This window comes from Cervus canadensis, chromosome 20 (assembly GCF_019320065.1).
Source record: "Cervus canadensis isolate Bull #8, Minnesota chromosome 20, ASM1932006v1, whole genome shotgun sequence".
NCBI classification, from domain to species: Eukaryota; Metazoa; Chordata; class Mammalia; order Artiodactyla; family Cervidae; genus Cervus; species Cervus canadensis.
Window position 1 is genome coordinate 46,131,286 of NC_057405.1, and position 27,260 is coordinate 46,158,545.

The following is a 27,260-nucleotide window of genomic DNA, read 5'->3' on the forward strand; positions in this document are numbered from 1 at the left end:
AGGTGGCCAAAGTATCAGAGCTTCACCATCAGTCCTTCTAATGAATATTCAGGATTGATTTCCTTTAGGATTGACTGGTTTGATCTCCTTGCAGTCCAGGGGACCCTCAAGAGTCTTCTCCAGCACCACAGTTCGAAAGCATCGATTCCATAATAACACAGCTTCTTTATATCAGAGCAAACCAAGACCCTACTTCCATACTTACTTCTATTTTTTAAAGATCCCTCTTGTCATGTCATATCAGAATTGTATACAGAATTAGATAAGTGGAATAACTTTTCTCGGCCACTTGAAAAAATCAGTACACTATGGAATCGCAAAGAGTCGGACAGGACTGAGCAACTTCACACAACATTTTATTTAAAGTGGAATGCCAGTGAATGTCTAGAGAGGAAAGCTCAGAACCAAACTCAGTGATATTTTCCCTTCAATAGAAACAACCTAAACTACTACTGCTCCAGAAGATTGTACACTTATTCGCCTGTATACATATAAACATCTTATTAGTCTTAGAAAGGACCTCAAGAATTCATTTGGTTCAGTTCCTTCCCTTCCAGCAGATAAGGTATCATTATCCCTATTTATAGAGGTGACAGTTGAATTCCAGAGAGACTAACTAATTTGCCCAGGAAGTGATGGAGAGGGAGGAACAGGTCTCCTGTCCTGGCAAACTACTATACTATGTATCTCTTATTGGTTAAAAAAAAAAAAAGTCTTCTTAATATTCATCTTTATTGTTTCTATTAAATTTGAAAGACCCATAATTTCACACAAAATGGACTCTTCCGTGACTATAAGATTACCAAGTAAGTGACTGCATTTTAGATGGCCAAAACCTCTGGTGTCCTTGAAAATGAATCTTGAAAGTCACCTTGACTCCTGGCAGTTGGTCCATTGTCCAGTAAGTGGCCATTATTTTGTTTAAAAGATAAAGAAAAACCCTCACTTTGCTTATTTTGACCAATGAACCAGTTGTTCAAGTGACTGTGGCAAAAATCATGCATGAGACTATATATATATCAGAAATAATGAAGATAAAATAGAAAACTGTCAAATATTAGAAGTGAAAATTTAGGTAGGTCTTCCCTTTTAGAGTTTAGATAATGGATCTACAAATATAGCTTGCAGCCTTCTTTCCTAAAATGGATTTTGAGTACAAAGGTGTGATAACAAAAAGACACAGATGGTGTCCTGGTAGTGGGACACAGAGGGAAATTTCTAGAATAAACTTTCTATATCAAAGCAGTAAAAATGCTTCCACTATGGAGGTGCCACAAATAACACTTATGACACTGGTGAGGATACAATATGTGTCCATCTTTCCTTGGGTATGGCAAGATGACTCAGGACCTTCTTGCCTGGGCTTCCCCCTACATGGTAACAGTCTAGAAAGGGATTTTTTTTTTTATCCTGATTCCCAAAAGGTCAGATATTTAAGCTTGAAGAAAGAGGAAGAAACAGTGAAAAGTCGCTGGGTATTATACAGAGGTAGAAAATTTTAAAAACAAAACTTCGAGACAGCGAAAATAATGATAAAAGACAAGCAATGCAAAGAGGAAGGGCAAAAATAATCTTTATGAGCACTTATTTTATGAAAGGCATTGTGCTGAGTACTTAGCTTGTATTATCATATTTAATTGTCATATATGTCCTCACAAAAGCTCTGAAGTAGCTGCTATCTGAGTGCAGATACAAAATAGCACTCAAAAGATATTCATTTTTGCACAGCTACTAAGTAACAAAACTAGGAACCAAATTTTGATATGACTACAGTTTTCACTTTTGTAAAAAAAAAATCAGACCAATATATGCACTACAAGACCATCAGTGAAATTTCAAAATGAGAAATTGTTACCATGATCAGATAAACTGATTTCGGAAATAGCATTTCAGATGAATGGACATAAATATCAGAACAGAGAGGAAAAGATGAAGAGATTACATGGAAACTCTGTCCTCATAAAAATAAAATATTTGAATTGTGAAAGGTGCTATGATTAAGGTTTTAATTCAATACCTCCTGATCTGCCTTCCTCATTATCCTCATCCACCCTGCCTCCAAGGAAGCTGTAGTTACCTTGCACATCATTACCCATGCAGGGAAAGCTGGGGACTGACATCTCTCTCCAGTCCTGACATGAAGGAATATGGATGTGTCTGACATCTTCATTTCCAGGAATGAAGCCAAATAGCTTCTTTATACGCTGCAGGATGAGGAGCCGTGAATGCTGTGCTGCGGCTTGTTCAAAGAGCTCCCTCTCGTTGTGGAGGTGGTTGGTCCAGTAGCGATGCTGCAGGGCGGTGAAGGGTGAGCAGCATCTTGCCAAAGAGTAGGAGACTAGGGCAGTGATGGTTGCCAAGGTGATCAGAATCCAGCCCAGCATCTTCACACAATTATTCAAAAGGAAAACAGAAAGCATCAATCTATTAAATATTCAAGAAACAACCATGATGGGAGGGATCCCCACAAACCTGAGAACTAAAATATGGGTGAGAAACTTGCTTTTCTAGGCTTTAGCATATTGACAGGTGCTATTCATTTGATCCTGGGTGCAGGTGTGACACAGGATATAGGCCCAACCATTTTCAACTTGGCTTTGGGATTACAAAGGATTTTTGGATCTGGGGAATTTCCAAAGATTCTGAAGTGGATTCTAGATACTGTCCTGGAAGTGGCAAACATTATAACCTGCCTATTATCTTTGCATAAGGGACATAAACTACATTTTTTATTTTAGTTCAAGCATCAGGTGTAGGCTCATGCATTTCTTTGGACACAATATATATTTAATAATGATAGTAATGAAAATTATGATATTATAGATAATAATGGTAGTTTTGTAAGCTACCAAGCTCCATGATGTGCCAGCAAGTATTCACTGACATTTCTTCCCAAATTGCTATTTCCTTTTATTTTTTTGTGACCGAAGAAAGTCAATGAGCAAATTCTCATGTCCTTAAATGTGCAGCACCTATTGTTTTCCTTTTCATCTTCCTCTCCCTTCAAATAATCATTTGCTGGCCAGTTTTATGGTTGTTTTTGAAATATACTTTGAAAGGAAAGTCAACTAGATTTTATTTGCAACTATTTAGTTTCCACTTTTAAAGACTGAAAAGTAACAACTGTTTTCTATGCTTAGAATCTTTTTTTTCCTTTTCATTATTCTTTTTTTGTTATTTAGTGGTTGTTATGTAGAGTGAGACAGATGGGCTGCACACACTTAGGGAAGCCACCAGTCTGCAGCCACAATCTAAATGGTGAAGGTCCCTTCCACAGCTTGTGATTCAGCAACAGGCCTGGAATTACCAGTGTGTGCACAGCAAGATAGCTTCACTCTAGGGAGGCTGAAGCCTACAAAGTGATACTCATCATGCCATGATTTAACTTATTAGAGGCCAGCATGGCCGAGGAAAGGTCATCTCAGATGCCCATTAACTCATCAGCTATCATTTACTGAGCCCGAGGCTGACCTCCCACCATTTGCTGTATATAATGCTTGGTTCCTGGGACACAGGTCCAGATAATTTTAGATACATTCTCTCTTTCCAAATCTTTAAGCCTAAAGAGGGAGACAAAGTGTAAAGCCAAGAAATACAGTAAAATAGGATAGTTTTGATAGCTGCTGCTGCTGCTGCTAAGTCTCATCAGTCGTGTCCGACTCTGTGCGACCCCATAGACGGCAGCCCACCAGGCTCCCCCTGTCCCTGGGATTCTCCAGGCAAGAACACTGGAGTGGGTTGCCATTTCCTTCTCCAATGCATGAAAGTGAAAAGTGAAAGGCATAAACACAAAGCCCAAGGAAGGACAATGAAGATACATGAACTTGTTTAAAGGAGAAGAGTGTCAGGGAACACTTCCCAGAAGAGATGATGCTCAAACTTAAATTATTAAAGACAAGCTCACCAGAGGAGATTCCAATTAGGGAAGAAGTCAGAAGAAGAAGAAGCATGTGAAGAGTTGGGAAAACCCCAAGAAGTTGAATTCACAAGGTCATAGGAATCATGTGGGGAAATGGTCAGGGGCCACATATTGAAGGATATTGTATGTGAGGCCAAGAATCTGGATTTGTGCTTAGGCTGGTAGAAAATCATTGAAGGACTTTATATGGGTGACAGTGCGGGGAACAGGGGGGTGGAGGGAGGGTTCATCATTCAATTTGCACTTACAAGATTTTGGCATGGGTATAAAAGGTAGATTGAAATGGGATGAAATAAATGTCCAGAAGGTACAAGCAGAGACAGGATTTAAACTTAATTTGATCTGGTGGCCAACCCAGAATTATCCAACGAAGATAGTACATATTCCTCAAATGAGATTGGAGTTTGCAGTAACTGTAGAAGGTGGGAGGGCAAATAGAAACAGCCCCTGGTCCTTGGCTAGCTTGATCAGCCATTTATTAGCTCTATAAACTTATGAAAGTTAGAAACTCTTTGAGTTTCAGTTTCCTCATCTGTAAAATGGGGTTGATTATACCTACCTCTGAGGATTATGAAGATTAAAGATATAACATATTTGTACACTATAGACTAAGCATCTCAATAAATATTAGTGGTCAATAAATATCACTTAGTTGCGTCCAACTCTGTGACTCCTTGGACTGTAGCCCACCAGGCTCCTCTGTGTATGGAATACTCCAGGCAAGAATACTGGAGTGGGTTGCCATTCCCTTTTCCAGGGGATATTACCAACCCAGGGATCGAACCCTGGTCTCCTGCATCGCAGGCAGATTCTTTACTGTCTGAGCTACCAGGGAAGCCCAAATATTGGTGGTGGTGTCACTAAATCAAAAAATCCAGTTGCTCATGGTACTGAGAACTCTAAAAGTCTTTTCACAGAAGTCTGTGTATCATTAGACAAGATGTTTTATTTTGACCTTAAGAACACCTTACCATTGTGTATTACACCTTAGTTTTTTAAAGCAAGAACATTTTTTAAAATCAAAATTGTCCCATTGATTTTTTCACTTTTCACAGCTCCTCTGCTTGACATTTAAGGCCAGTATAAATAGGTTGAGACAAATCCTTTCTCAATAAGATTTCTAATTTTGTTTCAACTGGTCCATATGTTAAAACTTCAATATTATTGTGTTGACAGTAATTTTTTCAACTATATCATCAGCACTTTTAAATTTCAATAACTCAAAAGTGATGGGTCAAGAAAGGCCTTTGCAATAGTAGTTTAAAAATTAATGTGTTTTTCTCAATATTCTATAATAACCTATATGGGAAAAGAATCTGAAAAATAATAAAAGGATAGATATATGGGTATGTATAACTGAATCACTTTGCTGTATACTTGAAACTAACACAACATTGTAAATCAACTATGCTGCAATATAAAATAAAAAGTAAATTAAAAAACATTAATGTGTTCTTATGGCATTGCAGTGATTTGAAATGTGTTTTTCTCCCAAATTCCTGGGAGAAACTGATAAACACCAATGATTCTTTCTGTACTGACAAAAATGTACTTTTACATCTTTAGATTTAACCTATAAACCTAGTAGGTTTAGGCCTTCCCCTCACTTGACTCCACTCCCTCCCACAAACCTATCTAATGACACTAAATTTAGAACTATCATCAGTGTTTATTTTTTAATTATAATTAAGCCTCCTGTAATTTTAGATGTGATTTAAATATATAAGAATGCATATTTAAGAATATACATGCAGAAAGATGGAATTTAGTAATAATATTTTTAATAACAATATCTAAAATTCCATGTTGAAGAAAAGTTCTGACCAACCTAGACAGCATATTAAAAAGCAGAGACATTACTTTGCTGACAAAGGTTCATCTAATCAAAGCTATGGTTTTTTCCAGTAGTCATGTATGGATGTGAGAGTTGGACCATAAAGAAAGCTGAATGCCAAAGAATTCATGCTTTTGAACTGTGGTATTGATGAAGACTGTTGAGAGTCCCTTGGACTGCAAGATCAAACAAGCCCATCCTAAAGGAAATCAGTCCTGAATATTCATTGGAAGGACTGATGCTGAAGCTGAAACTCCAATATTTTGGCCACCTGATGCGGAGAACTGACTTATTGGAAAAGTCCCTGATACTGGGAAAGATTGAAGGCAGGAAGAGAAGGGGATGGCAGAGGATGAGATGGTTGGATGGCATCACTGATAAAATGGACATGAGTTTGAGCAATCTCTGGGTGTTAGTGATGGACAGGAAAGCCTGGTATGCTGCAGTCCATGGGGTCGTAATGAGTCAGACACAACTGAGTGACTTAACCGAACTGAAAATTCCTTGTTTTTAATATATAATAGGTTCTGAACACAGTACTGAGTGCTTTGGATGCATTAACTTGTTTATTACTCACTCCAACCCTATATGACAGATCGTGTCAATAATAGCTCCATTTTACAGCTGAGAAAAGTGAAGCATGGAGAAATTAGATAACTTGCTTAAGGTTTTGCAGGTTAATACATGGTAAAGCAAGCCTCAAATGCAGGTCTGCTGACTCCAAAGCCCAACATCCTAACCATATTTATGCAGCCGCTCAGTAGAAATCTAACTGATGAGTGGCATCCAGTTTGTGTTCCATAACCAGACAATATGAGAAGCAGCAGGAATGGAAAATGTTTCCAGTGATTGTAGTTAAAATGAGATTGCTGTTGTTCAGTGGCTAAGTCCTATTCAGTTCTTTTGCGACCCCGTGGACTACAGCCCGCCAGGCTCCTCTGTCCTTGGGACTTCCCAGGCAAGAAGTGGAGTGGGCTGCCATGTCCTCCTCCAGGGGATCTCCCCTACCCAGGGATCAAACACTCATCTCCAGCTGCAGGCAGATTCTTTACCACCGAGCCTCCAGGGAAGCCCCAGTTAATACGCGATAGCAGAGCTGAAAGTAAGAAGCAGGAACTTACCTGTGACTGGTATCTATGTAGCAGAGCTACTTCGTCTCTGACCAGGATCATATTGGATGGAACTGATCTGCAGCACGGAAACCCGGCTAGGATCTCTTGCCGTTCGCCCGCACTGATATTGTCAAACACTCGGTAATGGTCCACAGATGCGAATTCGCTTGCCGCACATTCGTAGTACGTGCCGGTCAGCAGGGTCACCGCCAGCCACGTTAATGGAGCAACAAGTGCCCTTCCGGTGATGCCGAAGAAGTGAAGGCAAGCCAGCCTGCGCTCCAGGAGGCTGATCTTCCGGAGCTGAGGGACACAGCTGCAGCAGTATTCACTGGCGATTGTCCACGTCTGGCTTCTCAGAGCAAAGCCGGCAACCAGAAGGATTAAGGCAGGAATGATCAGAAAAGCAGAACCATAGTAGAAATTTTTCCCAGCCTGACAGGGACAGCTGAATGTGAAAGAGGAGAAGAGCTGTTGCCCACCGATGGTCAAAGCAGCAATCAGAGTGTTGATAAAGGTTCCACTTCTCTGCAGAGAAGACACAATGTCACAGAGAGCTGGGCTCATCTTGGGAAGCTCCTTCACAAATCAGCTCCTAGCCCTTTCTGATCATTAGACTCACCAGCTATAACCATTTTATGGGATCTTACTGGTTTAACTGGTTGTGTCAGGCAATCCAACATCCTTACATGTTTAAAGGATTCTAGCATCTTTCCTTCTGTACTTTGTGAATCCTGAGCTAATAAATGAACTTCAGAGTACAGCCCGAGGGACCTGAGGGAGAGATTCATCTGGCTTGAGTGAGAGGGGAAACTTCTTCAGTATCTCTTTCTGCTAAAAAGAGGATTGCAAAGCAAACTGCTGCCATCTTTCTATGTGCTCCTTTGCGTGAGACAAAATGCCTAGCACCAGCAAATACAGTATTGAAGAAAATCAGAACATTCTTACCCTTGTACTGGTCCAAGATTTTGTTACCATAAAATTACAGCATAAAGAACCGTGGAAGTTATCTAATACTAGAGCAATCCAAATTTAGGAGTATCTGATGCATCCGTAATTTCAGAGTTCTTCCATATAGATTCCAAAAGTTTTCCCAAAAGAGATGAGTAAGACCTGGGTACCCCTAAAGTCAAATCACAACAAAAACATTCTACCTTTGCATAAAAATATATTTGTGTTGACAGAACATAATATAACAATGGGTTGTCTTAAAAGTTAAGTTGCAAATTTGTTAATATGGTATCATTTGTTATGTGAAAATATATTTGGGTAACTAATAAAGTTATGTACATATAGATAAGAAATTATATGATCACATATAAAATGTCTATATTTAATTGTCAAATGCTTTTTGTTTAAAGAGTGGCTTTTTAAAACCATATTGTTTTGGCTTATAAAAATGAATAAGATACAAATTTCTCTTCTTAAATAAATCTCAGCTGGCCTTGGTTAAATATATCATCAGTGAATTGAAACATAATGCTGAGGAATTGACCCAAAGTGCAGTATAAAAAGACAAAGAAATCAAAAAGCATATTTTTAAAAGGAGTTAAAGGGAATAGAAAACAGATTAAACAACTCCATGACCTGTCTAGTAGGAGTTCTGGAGGGAAAAATGAAGGAATAGACAATATTTGAAGAGAAATAACTGAGAATTTTGCAGAATCAAAGAAAGTTCTCACATCAGGAAATGTTATCTATTTTAAATAGTTTCACTAAAGATAAATTCACACCGGACACATCATATTAAAGCTGCACAGTGTGAAAAACAGAAAGTCTTAAAAGCTGTCAAAAATAAAAGACAGATAACCTACCAAAAAGTGGCAATATATTAACAGCACACTTCTCATCAGTAATGATAGAAACCAGAAGACAATATCTTCAGAGTTCTTGGTACCAGCTAAACCATCATTTGAGATAGAGCAAAATAAAGAGAGACTAAGGGAATTTACCACCCATAGAACCTCATTAGGAAGATTATTAAAGGATATGTTTCAGCAAAGAGAAAGACAAACTCTAAGGAAAGTCATAGGAGCTAAAAATGATGATGAGTACAAGTATATTTTTTAAGTTCCTTTATTTATTAGTTATTTCTATAAATAACTACATTTTATTTCAAAAGATACAAATAAGATAATCCATGGTTATAGCAAGATATCACTACCTATCTGATATAACAGCAAAAATTAAAAAGGTACTCCATACCAAATGTTGGTAAGGATTGTAGAGCAACTAACTCATACACACTCATGTTAGGAATGTAAAATGAAACAATCACTTTTGAAAACTGTCAGTTTCCTTAAAAGTTACCTGTGTGTACCTGCCATACAATATAGCTCCCTTCCTAGTTATTTACTCAAGAGAAATGAAAGCGTATGTCCACACGAAAACCTGTACATGAATGACACAAGCTTTATTAGCTTGTATTTTTTATAGCTTTATATAGCTGCAAACAGCAGCTGGGAACAGCACAGAAGCTATCCACAAATTGTTCTATATCCATGTAAGGGAAAGCTACTCAGAAAATATGAGGAATAAGCTATTGATATATACAATAAAGAATGAATTAAAAATAATTTTCTAAAGGGAAGAATTCAAGCAAAAGAATACATAATGTATGACATTTATATAAAATTCTTAAAAGTGTTAATTAATCTCTACTGATAGAAAACAAACTAGTGCTCACCTAGAGAGTGGTGGAGAAGAAATAAGAAGAGAGGGATTGCCAGGGGCATGGGAAGACTTGTAGGGGAATGTATAAATTTGGACTATGATTTTAATTTACGAAGGTGACTGAGTGATGACAGAGAGGCCAAAGCCATCAAAAGGAAAATTTATTACTTACATTTATCAAGAGAAAGGGGCATGCCAGTCCATGCAGGGCCACTTGGGGAAGAACCAGGTTGGGTTGGAGGCAGAAAAGGAGGGGAAGCTGAAGCCAGAGCGTTCCCTGGGGTTTCTGTGGGAAAGTCAAGGCAGGTGAAGGGAAAGAGCTTAGAAATGGCTAATTTAAATGATTCTGGTGGGCTTCAGGGCATGGGGGATGTTGCTATTTGTCTGATACCTGGTCCTGGGTTGATTAAGAGCAGAGGAAATATTGGCTTTGTGTATGAGAGTTAGATAAGAAAGTGGGTCAGTGTACGGACTCTGGGTCACACGGGAGATATAAACTATTTAGCTGTTAAATTGGCTGTGCAGTTAATGATGCAAATTAGACAAAGAATCAAAGAAAACACAGTTATAAAACAGGAGAGCTGGATATATTAATTATGGTGATAAATTTGATGGCTTCAGGGGTGTATACATATGTCAAAACTCATCAAACTGTAAAATCACTTGTCTTAGTAAAGCAGTAAAAGTCTTAAGTATAATTATTAAACAGTAGAAACACAGTGCATAGACCACTCAGAAAAAGAGGAAAATAAAAAGAGAATAATGATAAGAAAAGAAATAGTAAACAGAGAAAAAGGATGGTAAACAGAAAACACAAAATAATGGTAGAAATGAGACCAAACACATCAATAATCACACACACAACATCTTAAAATAGCTAACAATTATTGAGGGCTCACTACACGCCAGGTAAGCACATTATCTTATTTAATTTCCGTAATAATCCTATGATGAGGTACTAATATTATCCTCAGCTTCTTTACAGATGAGAAAAGTGTAGTGTGGAGAGATAGAGGAAACTGCCCACGGCCACGCAGAAATGAAGGAAAGGGCCGGGACCAGCACTCCGGTGGTTTGGCACATGATTTAATCACCACACCAGGGCTGGTGTAAATGCACCTACAGAGATCAAAAAATAGTCATGCCACCTACAAGCGACACACCTAAAACACACAAAGCTTGAAAACTAAAGGTACTGAAATGTATACCCTTGGAAATAATAACATTAATATAAGGCAAAAGTGAGCTAAAGGCCAAAAAGTGTCAGAAGGGCTAATTTTGAAGTCTCATTCACTACGAGACATGACGTTCATCAACTTGTCTATGACTGTCTTATTGAAATATATAAAGCAAAAATATCAAATTATAAGGAGAAATTCTTATAATCAAACATACATATTAGAAATGATCAAGGAAACGTTAGGAGATAAACATTGAAAGGATATAAAAGATATGGAAGAAAAAAATTAGCAAGGTTTGCTTAACGTATAGTATTCCATACCCTAAAAATAGAGAATGCACTATTTTTATAAGTTCTCTATAAATCACTTGTTAAAATATACTGATCGTATACAAGATCACAAAGGAAATTTAAGCGTTAATGTCTAATAACAAGGAAACAGATTGAGAAACCCTGGCAATAGAATGCTATAGCGTAGGAGTTGGCAACATATACACAATTCAGGGAAGAAACTGACCCACTGCCTGCTTTGTAAGCCTTCTAAACCAAGAATAATTTTTTAAAATGGTTTGAATTTTGTTTCAATCTTTTGTGACATGTGAAAATTACATGAAATCCAAATCTGAGTGTTTATCAAGTTTTATTAGCACGTATCTGCACTGGTTCCTAATTGTCTAACTGCTTTCCCACCACCTGAGCAGAGTTGACTAGTTTGTGACAAGAGTCTGTGTGGCCTTAAAACTGAAAATATTTACTATCCAGCCCTTAACAGAAAAAGTTTGTGTATCATCATTCGCCTCCCACCAAGTACACAGGCTTTTTCTGTTTTTCTCTGGATCTTTCATCTAGAACCCAGAATTGCCCCCAAATTGGGCCCTGCAACATATTGTCAGCATACTTCTGAGATTTTGTGAGTCAACCTCTAAAATATTTCGCTCTAACATAAGTAGCATATAAGCAGTGGAAATAAAAAAAGACATTGCTGATTTGGAGTCAGCAGATTTAGTGCAAATTCTTCTTTGTTGTCCACTTTCCAGCTTGTTGTCATTCAGTCACTCAGTCCTGTCTGACTCTTTGCGACCCCATGGACTGCAGCACACCAGGCTTCCCTGTCCATCACCAACTCCTGGAGCTCGCTCAAACTCATGTCCATTGAGTCAGTGATGCCATCCAGCCATCTCATTCTCTGTCGTCCCCTTCATCTCCCGCCTTCAATCTTTCCCAGCATCAGGGTCTTTTCTAATGAGTCAGCTCTTCGCACCAGGTGTTCAAAATATTGGAGCTTCAACTTCAGTATCAGCTAACCTTGAACAAATTTCTTAACTCTCTAGCTAACCTTCAACAAATTTCTTAAGCTCTGACTTTTAGATTTCTATCCTTTAAAATGGTCATGATTACAGTACTGAATTCTTCAACGGTGTAATTAAATTAAAATGAGACCAGATGGCTTAGTGGTAAAGAATCCACTTGCCAATGCAGGAGACACAGGAGATGTGAGTTCAATTTCTAGGTTGGAAGATCCCCTGTAGAAGGAAATGGCAGCCCACTCCAGTATTCTTGCCTGGGAAATCCCAAGGACAGAGGAGTCTGGCAGGCTATAATCCATGGGGTCACAAGAGTCGTACATGACTCAGTGACAACCACCACTACCAAAGAAAATGAAAAATATGTTGTGAACTGTACAGTTTATATAAACGTAAGATGTTATTAAAATCTGCTACTGAAAAGTCCCACACTTCACAACCCAGCAAAACTGCTTTCCCTGATAATGGTATCCTGGAACAAAAGCACTAATAAAAACACCTTAAATATTGCAGCATTCCATTTGATATATCACCTACAAAAATCATCTACAGTAATTCATGTTTGTATAGTACATTATAATGGAGAAGGAAATGGCAACCCACTCCAGTATTCTTGCCTGAAGAATCCCATAGATAGAGGAGCCTGGTAGGCTACAGTCCATGGGGTCTCCAAGAGTCGGTTTATAGCACACATCATCTCTTTGATACAATTCTTCTGTGAGGTGGGCACTGTTATTGCCATTTTCCAGATGTGAAAACAAATCCAAACAGCAATAAAATGCCTTGCCCATGGTGACACAACCAGTAAATGGTACAAATGCAGCTAAGCCTGAGTCTTCCAAAGCCTCCAAGGCTCTCTGAACTACATCACACTGTTCTCCAAAGTAGACAGTAGTCTGTCACGATATAGCAAGAATTTTCCAGAAAACATAAGGCTAATTGACTCAGTCTGTAAGAAATAAGAAACTCCTTTCTCAAATTGAATTTTATGCTTCTATTTCTGGAATGGTTTTGATCCTCTGAACCCTGCAGTTGTCAAGATGAGAGGGTTTCTTGTTTTTAACTTGAGGTATCTCTACTTCTGCATAAATAAAACAGGCTTCTGCATAAAATAAAATAGCTAATATATTAGGTACTTTCAAAAGAAAGCTAAGGGCTTGCTTTCTCTGCCAGAATCATTATGCATTATTAAACTATAGAACATGCATTCTGAGCAACAGTTTTGTAAGAAAATATTATCACCCAAATTCTATCACACCTTAAATGGCTGCTTATGAAAAAGAAAAAGTTACCAAATTTGAATTTGTAATCACGCTAAGTAGGGATCTTTCATACTTATTATTTGGGGGATAAAGTGAAACCCATTAGAGTTGTCAATTAGATTTGAACCCAGGATTTAGTGTCTATAAATTGCTGATCCTTTCTCGAATTCACACAACAATCAATACAAAGACTGAATAATGCTGACATTTAGATCTATCTTGAATTGTGAAGGTTTCTGTTTGTGATTTTAAAACAATGCCTTGGCATGAGAACAAAACACCACTCTTATATTCCCTTGGGCCAAAGAATTTTCAGTAGCTGGTGCTTCTGGTCTGACTTTTCACTCTTAGCTTTTATGCCTTTAGTTTACAATTCGTCCCCGCAAGTGAAGAAGTATTTGATCGCTGGCACTGTACTCGGCTATAAGACAGTCCTATTTACGGTTCTTTCCCTCTCCAGTTCAGCAGACAGCAAAAGCAGTAGCGTGCAGAAGTAGCACCCGTGTCTCAGAGCAAGGAGGAACTTACGGAAGCAACAGGAAAGGACAAAGATCGGTGAACTTTCTTCACCTGCCGGGCACAATGTCTCGTCCTGCACACCGAAGACCAGAATACCATAAAATAGTAAGTAAGATCTCTTTATAAATATGTTCTCAAAGAGATTTTTTTTTCCTGCTTTAGAGAAAATGTTTTCCCAAGTGATTTCTGAATTATTTTGAAAGGTGATGCTATTAAGTAGACTTTTTCAGTGGAGCAGAGTGTTTTGTGGAGAGAAACATAGATGATACTTCTGGAAATAGTTACAATGATCTTTTACATACTGTGAGAGAATAATCAATTCTTTATACATATTTTAAAGTCTTCTTTTCTGACTAATTATATCTACAGAAGTGTCAAATTTTTCTTCTATCTCTAAAAGTAAAAGTAAAAAGATTAAGCAGTTCTTTGTATTTCATACTTGTAATTGGTTGTATTTCATACTTCATGAAATAAGAAATGAAATATATACAAAATAGGTGATTATATGTTACATTAAGTAGGAATAGGTCATCAAAAACTCAACACTAAAAAGATTGCCTTTAAAATATATTTTCTGGTTTTAAATATGATTATTATTGTGACTTGGTGTGGGCTCTTATCTTTCCTGTATATTACAAGTTCAGAGTTATTTTTAAAACTTAACTATTTGAGGATTAGATTTGGGTAAGTGTTGTTCTTTAACTCTCTTTTACTAGAAGCATTCAGAAGTTACAGATGTGAAAATTCATCAAGTTTAAAACTCTTAATTATTTCAGCAGACTCAAGAGCATTGCATAAAAGTAAGTAACTCTGGGCATGGATACTTAGAATTTTATGACTAACCCATGCACACCCCAGTTGGAAATGGCTGCAGATGCCAGTCTGGAATCTTCATTTTTTTATGGGATTCCTCAAATGCTGAAAAGTATTGTATGTGCTTCATATTGCACCTAAGTCACTTAATTTATATATCAGTTAAAATACATTCTTATCTTGATATATCCAAAACCTCCTGAAATAATTAATGGTGTTCTATTTTTTATGTAAAAAAATTTTTTGCTTTTTATGTTTTTAAAATTGTGACGATAAATTTATGTTGATCTCTCTTGTGATAAATCTGAGACCCTTCTGGACATGTTTTCAAGATACAGTTTTTGACCATGAAACAAAATGAAGAACACTGGCCTTTATGTGCACTGAGCTTAAAACTCAGCTAGAAATAAAACATAGTATCCACTCACCAGAGAGAGAGAGAGAGGAAAGAAAAGAAAATGCCATTTTTTTTTTCAGTTTAGCCTTAATTATAAATGGGCACAATGTTGGAGCTATGGCACATAGGTAGGTATAATTTTATCTCCTTTTCTCTGTTTTTCTAATTCTTTTGTTTTACTGCTGGCAGCAACAGCCACATTCATTCATTTCTCTCACCCCTTCAACTTTGCTTATTCTTACACTGTCATATTGGTTTTTAACAGTGATTTATCTTCTGCTGTAGCTCCTTATATGTAAGGCAGATATTTTGTGTATAATGTACAGGCAGTTCTTGTGATTTATGATTAGGTTCTTGGAAGGTTTAAATAAGAACGGAATTAAAACTGAATACATGATGACCCTTCAGTGGTTTGCTTAACAAATACTTTTGTTTAAATCACATGCTTTACATCATTGGTTTCCTACTAGAAATATTAATGTACTCATTCTTTTTCTATACCTGAATTGTGTACATTAGTGTCTAATGTCAATTAATGTATTTAATGTATATTCTACACATGTTTATGACATTTTGATTTAGCTTTTCAACAGAAGTTATGTCCCTATGTACCATATCCTATTTAGATTCTTTTGATTTAAAATTTATTGAGTTATAATAAATATTCTACCCAATTAAAGAAACATATTTATCATGATATAAACCTGTACATAAGAGAATGGACGTTGGTGGTATTTTGGAAGTATTTGGAACAATATCATATAACATTTCAAAGAAGTCACTTGGTTGAATAAACTATTTTATTGGTTTTCTGAGTCATTTCTACTTCTTATTTAAGAAAAAGTAATTGAATACATATTATCAGGCCTGATCTTTCCCTCCATGTTGTGCTACGCAAGACACCTGAGCCTGCAGATAAAAACACCTCTTTTAACCTGGAATCCAGGTTTGATCTTTCCTGAAAATATAAGATTATGCACAAAATAAGATTATTTTTGACAATGGTACCCCTTCCTACCTCCCTCTCCCACTCACCTCTACTCCGGGCAGTGCCTTCTTTTGTACATCTCAAAGAAAATTGCCATGACAGAGGGGAGCCTGCAGTCTCGGACTCCACCCGGGCTCTGCCAGTCATGGCTAGCCGGGCGAGTAACTCATTCCTCATGAGGCCTCATTCCCTCCTCTGAAAGACTGAGGGAATTGTTGTAAATTATCTCGGATATCCTCTTCTATTTCTTTGTTTTCAATAGCAGATGCAAAACAAAGAAACTTTTTTTTTTAATTGGAGGATAATTGCTTTACAATGATGTGTTGGTTTCTGCTATACAACAGTGAGTCAGTCATAATTATACATATATCCCCCCTCTCTTGAGCCTACCTCCCATTCCCCATCCACCCCTCTAGGTCATCACAGAGAACCTGGCTGGGGCCCCTGTGTTATAGAGAAGCTTCCCACCAGCTATCTTTTTAACACATGATAGTGTATGTATGGGGCTTCCCTGGTAGATCAACTGGTAAAGAATCCGCCTGCAATGCAGGAGACTCTGGTTCAATTCCTGGGTTGGGAGGCTCCCCTGGAGAAGGGATAGGCTCCCACTCCAGTGTTCTCGGGTTTCCCTTGTGGCTCAGTTGGTAAAGAATCTGCCAGCAATGCGGGAGACCTGCCCCTGGCTTGGGAAGATTCCCCTGGAGGAGGCATGGCAACCCACTTCAGTATTCTTGACTTTCTTAATTGGTCCCACCCTCTCCTTCCGCCACTGTGTTCACAAGTCTGTTCTCTGTGTCTGTGTCTCCAATCCTTCCACGCAAATAGGTTCATCAGTACAATTTTTCTAGATTCCATATATATGCATTAATATACAATATTTGTTTTTCTCTTTTTTACTTACTTCACCCTGTATAACAGGCTCTGGGTTCATCCACCTCACTACAAGTGACTCAAATTCATTCCTTTTTATGGCTGAATAATATTCCATTGTATATCCTTAACACATCTTCTTTATCCATTCATCTTTTGATGGATATCTCAGTTGCTGCTATGCTCTACCTGTTGTGAATAGTTCTGCAGTGAACCAAAGAGACTTTTTAACAGGGATTGATTGAACTTTGTGTTTTCTTCTTTCCATATTTTCAACATATCTTTGGTAAACTAAACCCAATTTATTCTCAGTTTTACCTTTCATTTTTAATGTATTCTGAAAAATATTACATATTTTAGAGATCTGTAACAAAAGTGCAAATTCTCCTTTTTTCTCTAAGTATAAAGAAAAACTCCAAATTTGTTGCTATAGTTGGGTTCAGCCTGCTGGTCTCCTTAGCAGATCTGAAACCTATTAGGGATTGTGCAGACTCATGAGACATCTCACCCAATTTTTCCTTCCAAGTGAAAACATGGTCAAAATATACCAAAGGCCATTCTAGAACAACAAGAATTTATATTAGCAATTAGTATTTAAGAAAATTTCCTCCATGAAAATGTATTGTAAGTTATATAAACAAATGCATAGAAAGATGTTCTCATGTTAAGAAATTTATTTCACAGCTCTTTTCCCCCAGCAATGTATCCAAATATGGGTACAATTTGTTCTCAAAAGTGAAAATTATTGCAGTCATCATACCCAACTGAGCGCACACACTTAATGGGGAAGGGGATGGAAGAAAGGAACAGATGATCTCAAAGGCTGCTTCTGGCTAGAAAATTTTGTAAAAAGGACCAGTAGTATATTTCCCATAACTTTGCCAATAACACAAAACTATCTCTTTTTCCCCAGAATAAAGATCTCTTTGTCCTCACCTATGGAGCTCTGGTTGCCCAACTCTGTAAGGATTATGAAAAAGATGAAGATGTGAATAAATATTTAGATACAATGTGAGTAGAAGTCTTTCATTCTTGTGGAATGTGGTTGGTCTTCCTCTTTTGACTTCTATTGCTCCATTTTAGCTGCTCTTCTATTTCAACAAATCCCATCTAGAGAGGAACATAATTTCTAATAGCTGCCATTTGGGTTGCCATAAAGCCTAAAGCAATAAAAAGGGGCTTTTATTCCATGAATATCAATCATGCGACATTTTCTTTTTCATTAGAAATCATTTCTTTGCTAGTGATCTGTAAGCAAAAGACGTGGTAAAACTGAAATTGCTCTTTAAAGAATATGGTGGGTCATCACATTTCTTTTCAAGTCTTCTGTTCTAGCATAATTTCTATCAATGTAAATATGTGTTTATGTAAGCATAGACTATGGAAGGATCTGTGAAAAAACTACTAATAGTAGTTGCCTGAGAGAACTGGGGGAGCAGGGCAGGAGATTGTGGGTAGAAGGGAGATTTACTGTTTCTTACATAGTGTTTTTTATCACCTGAACACTTTTAACATTACTCAGTTTTACTTAAAAACATATTAAATAAAAAAAAAACATATTAAATAAAGAACTCATTCCTTCCTTTTAAAATAAAAGTCCATTTGGACTCTGTGGGAGAAGGCGAGGGTGAGATGTTCTGAGAGAACAGCATCAAAACATGTATATTATCTATGGTGAAACATATCACCAGCCCAGGTTGGATGCATGAGACAAGTGCTCGGGCCTGGTGCACTGGGAAGACCCAGAGGGATCGGGTGGAGAGGGAGGTGGGAGGGGGGATCAAGATGGGGAATACATGTAAATCCATGGCTGATTCATGTCAATGTATGACAAAACCCACTACAATATTGTAAAGTAATTAGCCTCCAACTAATAAAAATAAGTGAAAAAAATAAAATAAAAGTCCATTCTCCTTTATTAATAGACACTTCTCCTACATTAATTCAGCCTTTAATTTTCAGAACAATTATATGATTATTATATTACTGCTTAACAATAAAACATCTATAAACATACTTGAATCTCTTAATCTTGGATCCTTAAAAGGTTTCTAACAGAGCAATGACTGGAAAATTTGCACTAGTTAGAAGGTTTCATTAGAAAGTTTGAAGAGGAAATTTAGTGTAGATGAGTATTTTGGACCTCTTTTAAAATGCTCATTATATTTTTGATTGAAATACAGAAAAAAGACAACATTGAGAAAAGCTTGAAAGATCTTTTTGTGAGCTCTTGCTTTGCTCCCTTTCTATATGCTTATCCTTTTTCATCAGAAAGTTCTTTTTCATTGTTCTAAATTCTATTCATTTTGGTCCACATATTCTTTTAAAAAATTTCTTCTTAATTAGTCAGGAGCACTTCCTCAGCTACATTGTCTGTAGCAGTGGTAGCTTTTTAAGCTATTTTATATTTAGGTCACTCTTAAACACATGATAAAATATTTTCAGAAGTCAGATTATTTAACTTGTTAAATTTCCATTGTTTTGTAGAACAGCATAAAATGAAGACATTTATTTACTTGACCCGTCCCCCCAAAAAATACCTATGGGTAGCTACTTGGGTGCATATTTTAATAAACACAAATGAAATATTAGTTAAAGAATGCATTTTGAGAGGCTGCAGAAAGGCCTTGCCATAAGAAAAACAATAATTTGCATTTGGATTTCTTTAATAGCTTCTGCTGAGAGCATCTTACATTTTTAATTTGATATATAAAATATCTGCTTTGAAGAAATATACCCTTTGACCAAAGCAAGATATATACTGCACTGACTACAACATTCTGCCTTTCCATTACCTGTCCTAGTAGCTGAGCCTACAGATATGCATAATATAGAAAACACTGGAAACATTTTTTCTAAAACCTGGTACAACTATTTCTATAGTTTCTGTTCTTTAAAAGTCTTTTCAATGTGAACTCCCTAGAATCACAAAGCATTTTTCTTGGAAGGCAAGTAAGCTAAATTGAATATTTCTGTCTACTCAGAAATATAAACAGATAACCTCATAGATTTAGTAAATCACTTTGACATCAAATCCGCCTCCCTCTCCCAGTTGACTGGTCACTGAACTTTCACTCCCACCCTTTTCAGACCCTATGGAACAAATATAGCCCCGTACAGACTGTGATGTCTTTCAACTTGTTAAGCCTTCTGTTGTCCTGTTCAAATTGTTTCACTAGTCCATGGACACGTGGCTGTGACATTAAAAGACCAATTTTGTGCCAGTTGGTAAGCAAAAACAGTCTTCTTTCATTTCCACTGTTACGGTCATAATTCCTCAAGTAGGTTGAAAGTTTTAGGTCTATCTTGTTGAATCTGTTTGCTCGGATATATTATCATGCCGGGGTCCAGCCCCAGCAGGATCCAGGGGAACCCTCAGGATGAACAGAGTCGGCAAATGAGAGAGAGAGTGAGACAAAGCTCGGGGCTAAGTCTGAAGTATATTTTCGCACGGCTCCTTTATACCCTTAACAGCATCTTTTGGGGGAAGTGCATATTGCTTACACACAGGTCATCTCAAAACATTACAGCAACTTGACCTTCAACAGAAACTGGATGTCACCCACATACTTTTTCGTTCACAAGAGTCTTTCTTATCATTTGGCCTTCAGGCCTGCTAACATTTTATGGCTTGCACCTGGTGTGACTTAAGCAACTTCAGTAGCCGACCCTGTTTTTTCTTATAATTAATCTATTTTCTTTCTAACAAGCGTCATCTCTATGGGAACTAGATAGGATTACATTTTTACAGAACAGAAATGCGAAGGACTGCAGAAACAGCAGATATGGCACAAAACAGGCTCTTAGTCTAAAAGTTAACCACCTGCAAGAAGTCGCCAGCTAATCTCTATCTAAAGTGTTTTTTGTTAGGCACATTTGTGGCTATAACATTTGTGGAGCTTTTCTCACCTCGCGAAGGGGCCTATGCTTAATAGTTTCTTTCGTTAGCGTACTGTGCTTAGGATGTTTAGAACAATCAAGAGCATTTTTTGCAATGAGAGCACATGTTTATCAAACAAGCCAGAATGCCAGCAAAAGGGTTTGAATTGAAGCATTTTCTTCATTCCTGGCCCCTTCATAGGGTACCAGCGTCCAGGAGATTTAGTAATTAGCTTTTAAGTTGGTCTTTATTCAGTGAAAGAGGAGCAGGAGAGCTCTCGGCAGGCAACACAAGAATCTGCAGCAGGGCAAATAAGAACAACAGCAGAAAAGGGGGGAGGATACAGGGTGGGGTAGAGGCCGAGGCCAACCTGGAGGGTCCCTTATCCTAGACGGCCTTGCCTGTCAGGTATTTTCCTCGTGGCCTCGTCATGGATGGGGTCCCGGACGGCCTTGCCTGCCTGGTATTTTCTTCATGACCTCGTCACGGGCGGGACCCCCCATAACGGCTCCCGGCATTATCACATCTCAATAAAATGCTTGCAGAATTGTGCTTTGGATACCAATCAAGCCATCTGCTGTGAGATAGAGTGAATACATAATACAAATACCTTCTCCCAAGTCCCATACATTTACTTTCCCTAAAATTTTTTTAAAAAAATGAACTTTTTGAACTATTCTTTTTTTGTTCTTTTCACTAAACTTCAGTGTTCCAACTTCAGTGTAGTTGAAAACTAAATGGCACAAAAAAAATTATTTCTCCATTCCCTTCTTCCTCTTCTTCCAGAACCGATCCCAGACATACCTGCTCTCCTACCACGGTAACTATGCTAACAAAAGAATGAGCATCTAGGTACCACACCTATAGCAGACAAGTCAGCTAGAGCCTCATTCTGTTTCTGATAATGGCCAATGATGAGAAAGCTAGCTGCCAATGAGACACATTAGGCTGCAAACACCAACCTCTTTTAATTTTAATTTATACTGGTCAAGTTTGGGTCAGCCTTCACTCCTCAGATTTTTTCGCTTAAAGGAGACTAGTTAAAACAACTAGTTAAAATTTCCTGGATGAGTTGTGCTCTATGAGTAATGTCATAAGGAACCCCCTGCCAAATTGCCATTTGACTTATCAAGCTTGGTTTACTTTATCATTTATTTACAAACATCCTAACAGATGACCCTGAAACATGGAGGGACTTCACTAATGTCTCAAATATTATTTTCAGAGCACATTCTTTCCCTTCCTCCACAGGGGATACGGTATTGGAACACGGCTGGTAGAGGACTTTTTGGCTCGATCATGTGTGAGAAGATGTCACAGTTATTCAGAAATTGCAGACATAATTGCCCAGGTAAGTGCATTTTAGCTTTGGCAGTATGTTTTGAAAAATTTTGATTGGTCCTGTTTGGTGGTTTTCTTCTCCAATTGAATGGGTTTCAACTGTATTCGTTACTAGGTGCTAAGAGAAGGAATTCTGATCAAAAAGCATTTTATTTCTGTGCAGAGATAAAGCTACTGTGAACAGAGATAAATGCTTCTAGGCTTCTAAACAGCTATTGATTTTTCTGACCACATGTGTGGTGTATACGTCCCACACTGGGAAAAATGTTTTGAGAAGGTAAACAGAAAGGCTATGTAAAAGGCAGCCTTTTAACACGTATAAGGGTATGGAGAAGAGGATGGCAACCCACTCCAGTATTCTTGCCTGGAGAATCCCATGGACAGAAAAGCCTGGTAGGCTGTGGTACCTCGGATCACAAAGAGTCAGACATGAGTGAAGTGACTTAACATGCACATAACACGTATGCTCCAAACTAATTTCTTTGTATAATCATTCTCAGCACATGTAGGTAACCTTTGGTTAGCTCAGGGAATATTGGTGTAGTCATTTTGTTCCCAGAACAATGTTTTCCCCAGAGGAAAAAATGAGCTTCCTGTAAATGCATGTGCTCTAAGAACTTTCATAGCCCCTATATGTAAGAAATAACTTTGAATCATCCAGCACAAGCTCAGATTTCTTGGATATAAGATTAGGAAATGAATCCTTAGCCAGAATTCATTTAATCTGCAGGCCTTATGGTTATTAACCTGGTGCTGTCTATGGAAGACCTAGAAAGCAGGCATGGATGTGAGATATGGATGGAGTCAGTAAGCTGCCTCCAGTTCACACAACTGACCAGTTAAGTCAGTATCATTTTCCTTTTCTCTCATTCTTAATATAATTATACATTGTCATACTGACTCTTCATCTAAGTGGTGATAAGGGTTTGACATAGTGCTTTGTGATTCTAAGTGCAATTTTACATACTTTTTGTCTTTCATTCTTAAAGTATCTCTGTGAAGTAGACAGGGTAGAAGTTATTATCCTCATTTTCCAGTTAAGAAATCTGAGGTCCAGAAAGAATGTGATAAAAACTAAACATGGTATGGTAGTCTTTCAGTCGTGTCCGACTCTTTGTGACCCCGTGGACTGTAGCCTGCCAGGCTCCTCCATTCATGGGATTTTCCAGACAAGAATACTGGAGTGGGTTGCCATTTCCTTCTCCAAAAACTGAATATAGTATATGTGAAAAAAAATTATACAACAAAACAAAAACCATAACCAAATGAAAGATGTTTTCACATATTGTTATTATTACTTTCATTATTTTGTGGCTAGTGAATCATGTAGTTGAAATTAAAATCCAGGTCTTCCAGTCCTAGTGTAATCAGTTTATTATACCACTAAACAGGTTAAAAAAATTCTGTCTCCGTATTTGCAGATGGTAACTAAGATACTGAAGCAGTAATTTGAAAAATGAAATAATTTTTCACTAAATCACTGCTATGGGCAATACTACAAGAATACTAGCTGTTTTAATGGAAAGCAAATACTTGAAATATATAAATGTACATGGTTGTATTCTATTTCTGTAAAAAAAAATGCCATTTGGATTTTGATAAGGATTGCATTGCATCATTAGATTGCTTGGTAGTATGGACATTTTAACAATAGCAAGTCTTCCAATCCATGAATATAAAATGTAATTCTATTTTTTGTTTTATTTAATTTTTGTCTTATTTCTGTCTTATTTAATTTTTTTTCATTAACGTTTTGCAGTCTTCAGTATACAAGGCTTTCACCTCCTTAGTTACGTTTATTCCTAGGAATTTCATCCTTTTTCGGGTGGAAATTATAGATGGGCTTTTTCTTTTTTCTTTTTGAGTGGTGATAGTTCATTGTCAGTGTATAGAAACAGTACTGATTTTTGTATGTTGATTTTGTATTCTGCAGCTTACTGAAATTGTGTATTAGCTCTAACAGTTTTTTGTATAGTCGTTAAGATTTTCATGTATAAGATCATATCATCTGCAAAAAGAAAGTTGTACTTCTTATCCAGTTGGGGTGTGTTTTCTTTCTTTTTCTTGCCTAAATGTTCTTACTGTGATTTCCAGTACTCTGTTGAGTTGACGTAGTAAGAGCAGGCAGCCCTACCTGGTTCCTGATCTTAGGAGAAAAGCCCTTGGTTTTCACCACTGAGTGAGGCAATGGAGAAAGCAGAGCCTTCTCAACAAATGGTGCTGAGAAAGCACAGAGCAATGAGCTTGGACCCTTACCTTACACCATACACAAAGCCAACTCAAAGTGGATTAAAAAACACATAAAACCCCAAACTCTAAAACTCCTGAAACAGACTGCAGGGGAAAGTCTCATGACATTGGTCTTGACAGTGATTTCATGGATACGACATCAACAGCACAGGCAATGAAAGCAAAATAAGCAGGTGAGATTAGAGCAAACTAAAAAGGTTCCGCACAGTAAGCCATCAACAGAGTGAAAAGATAACCTATGGAATTAGAGCAAATATTTGAAACCACCTATCTGATAAGGAATTAATCTCCAAAATACATAAGAAATTCTTGTAACTCTAATTTTTAAAAAATCCAAACTAATAACCTAATTAAGAAATAGGCTAAGGACCTGAGTAATTTTTGAAAATATACAAATGGCCAAGAGGTATATGAAAACAGTCACGAATTGTCAGGGAAATGCAAACCAAAACCACAATAAGATATAACCTCACAACTGCCAAAATGGCTGGTTTTTTGGTTTTTTTTTTTAATGTTGCTGAAGATGCTCAGAAATTGGAACCCTTGCATACTGTCAGTGGGAATACAAAATGCATCCACTATGGAAAATAGTAAGGAAGTTTCTCAAAACATTAAAAAATACAATTACCATATGACCTACCATGCCTTGTCTGGATATTTACCAGAAAGAATTGAAATCAGGGTCTTGAAAAGATACTAGCACTCCAGTACTCTAGAAAACAACCTGAAAGTTGATTGACTGATGAATAGATAAAGTGATCAATACTGCAATAGCATACTATTCAGTCTTTAAAAAGAACGACATTCTGCAATATGCAACAACATGGTTGAAGTCAATTACAAAATGACAAATCTGGTATATGAAGTATCTAAAATAGTCAAATTCACAGAATCAAAGAGTAGAATGATGGTTGCCAGCAGGTGAGGGGAGGCAGAAATAAGGAATTACTAATCAACAGGCATAAAGTTTCAGTCAAGCAAGATGATTGAGCTCTCTGAGACTTCTCTGATGGTCCAGTGGTTAAGACTCCATGCTTCCAATGTAGGGTGTGCAGGTTTGATCCCAGGTTGGGCAACTAAGATCTCATGTGCTATGCCATGCAGCTCCCCCCCAAAAAAGTAAGTTCTAGAGGTTGTAAAAAAAGACTTAAAAGAAACAGGTCTGTTTGACATAAAACTAAGAACATGTGCAACATGCACTTTCCAAATATCTCTTCTCTAAACATTATATGTCTTTTTGGTCTTTACAATGTCACGTAAATTCTTGTCAGCCCCTCCTATCTTCAGTGATTGGGAAAAAACATCCACTTTCACTCCCATACAAGATTCCTTATTAATGAAAAGAATGTTCTGTCACCCTCACCCTTCTCTTGCATAGAGGGGCTGTCTCTTGGCCTTTGCACTTTCCTTCAAAGACCTGATTTCCTCCCTCTTGATCATTTCCACCTCTCCAGCAAAGTGTTCTTTTACATGTGGGGATGACGTCACCCAGTTCAAGAGCATTTTAACACAGATGATGGGTCAGACTTTATACTCAGCCACTGATGCTTTGCTTATAATTAGTAGCTTTTGTTAAAAGGTTTGGCTTTCAGTAGCATTATCTCATTAGCCCTTGTAAACTCTCCTGGAGGAGGCAAGTGTAAAATGTTCCAGAGCTGGTGTCATAGAGAAGTGGGGCAAGGTCAGAGGGAGTTCACCTAGCCACATGCTGCCGTGGGGCACAGCACAGTCGGGAACAGAACCTAATGGTGTGATTTCCCTTTGGCGGCCCTCTCAGACCATGCACTTGTACAGAACTTTGCCATCATTCTTTCCGAGTACCTACTGTATACTGACCTGTCATGGCTTCCACAGAACTCATGATTGTTGTCCTGGATCCAAACAACAGAAGAGAGAAAGAGGATGCATTTGAAGGAAATTGACTAGATGAAGAAATCTATGCCCATACGAGTGAAGTGATTCTCCAAAGAACTCATTAGTGAAAGACTGCATGTAGGAACAGGTCTCCTGACTTTATGCCTCTGCCTCTGAGAGGGGACAACTATTTGACTTTGGGTATTGATAACATTTTCTCCTCTCTCGCTTTCTTCATTTCGTCTTTTCCACACAACAGATTGTCACTCTGTCTCTAGGCTTCTGACAAATTCTTTTGACAGTCTTTACCAACCTAGACAGCTTATTAAAAAGCAGAGACATTACCTTGCTAACAAAGGTCTGTCTAGGCAAAGTTATGGTTTTTCCAGTGGTCATGTATGGATGTGAGAGTTGGACTGTAAAGAAAGCTGAGCGCCAAAGAATTGAAGCTTTTGAACTGTGGTATTGGAGAAGACTCTTGAGAGTCCCTTGGACTGCAAGGAGACCCAACCAGTCCATCCTAAAAGAAATCAGTCCTGAATATTCACTGGAAGGATGCTGAAGCTGAAACTCCAATACTTTGGCCACCTGATGCGAAAAACCGACTCATTTGAAAAGACCCTGATGCTGGGAAAGATTGAAGGCTGGAGAAGAACGGGACGACGGAGGATTAGATGGTTGGATGGCGTCACTAACTCAGTGGACATGAGTTTGAATATACTCCAGGAGTTGGTGATGAACAAGGAGGCCTGGCGTGCTGCAGTCCATGCGGCCGCAGAGTCGGACAAGGCTGAGCGACTGAACTGAACTGAACCCTTAAATTGCGCCATCTAGTGGTGTGAAAAGAAATCTCATGCCAGACACCAAATCACTGACCCAAAGAATCTTTAGTTAGTTTTACATTTTATATAAAAAAGGACATAGGCTAATTATCAACTCAACTTCCTGAAACATTAAACATGTATGAATTTCTAATTTTATTTTGTCATATACAAGTGTACTTTTTATGATTGTTTCGAAATACAAGTACAAATTTTAAGTAAGACAATGTATAATTAGCAGCA

The 27,260-nt window shown here is 37.7% G+C and overlaps 2 protein-coding genes across 3 annotated transcripts in view; one reads left to right on the forward strand and one right to left on the reverse strand.

Annotated features, from left to right (window-relative positions):
• TRAPPC3L (trafficking protein particle complex subunit 3L) overlaps positions 1-27,260 on the forward strand; it is a 66,929-nt gene that overhangs the window by 10,078 nt on the left and 29,591 nt on the right. For both annotated transcript variants that reach the window (XM_043439086.1, XM_043439085.1), the window contains 3 exons: positions 13,745-13,908; positions 17,785-17,882; positions 22,003-22,102. In XM_043439086.1, the coding sequence (XP_043295021.1) occupies positions 13,867-13,908; positions 17,785-17,882; positions 22,003-22,102 (240 nt within the window). In that variant the 5' untranslated portion in view covers positions 13,745-13,866. The remainder of the gene's footprint in view (positions 1-13,744; positions 13,909-17,784; positions 17,883-22,002; positions 22,103-27,260) is intronic.
• CALHM4 (calcium homeostasis modulator family member 4) lies at positions 1,829-7,578 on the reverse strand. The gene is made up of 2 exons (XM_043439081.1): positions 6,875-7,578; positions 1,829-2,384 (listed from the first exon to the last, which is right to left on the reverse strand). The coding sequence occupies exons 1-2, from the start codon at positions 7,430-7,432 to the stop codon at positions 1,998-2,000; spliced, it is 945 nt and encodes a 314-aa protein (XP_043295016.1). The 5' UTR covers positions 7,433-7,578; the 3' UTR covers positions 1,829-1,997.

Excerpts from the sequence above, each read along its gene's own strand:
- CALHM4 (XM_043439081.1), bottom strand. The coding sequence starts at position 7,432 with ATGAGCCCAGCTCTCTGTGACATTGTGTCTTCTCTGCAGAGAAGTGGA. Across the intron at positions 2,385-6,874 it reads TACATAGATACCAGTCACAG|ATGCTGGGCTGGATTCTGAT; the intron begins GTAAGTTCCTGC and ends AATTGTGTGAAG.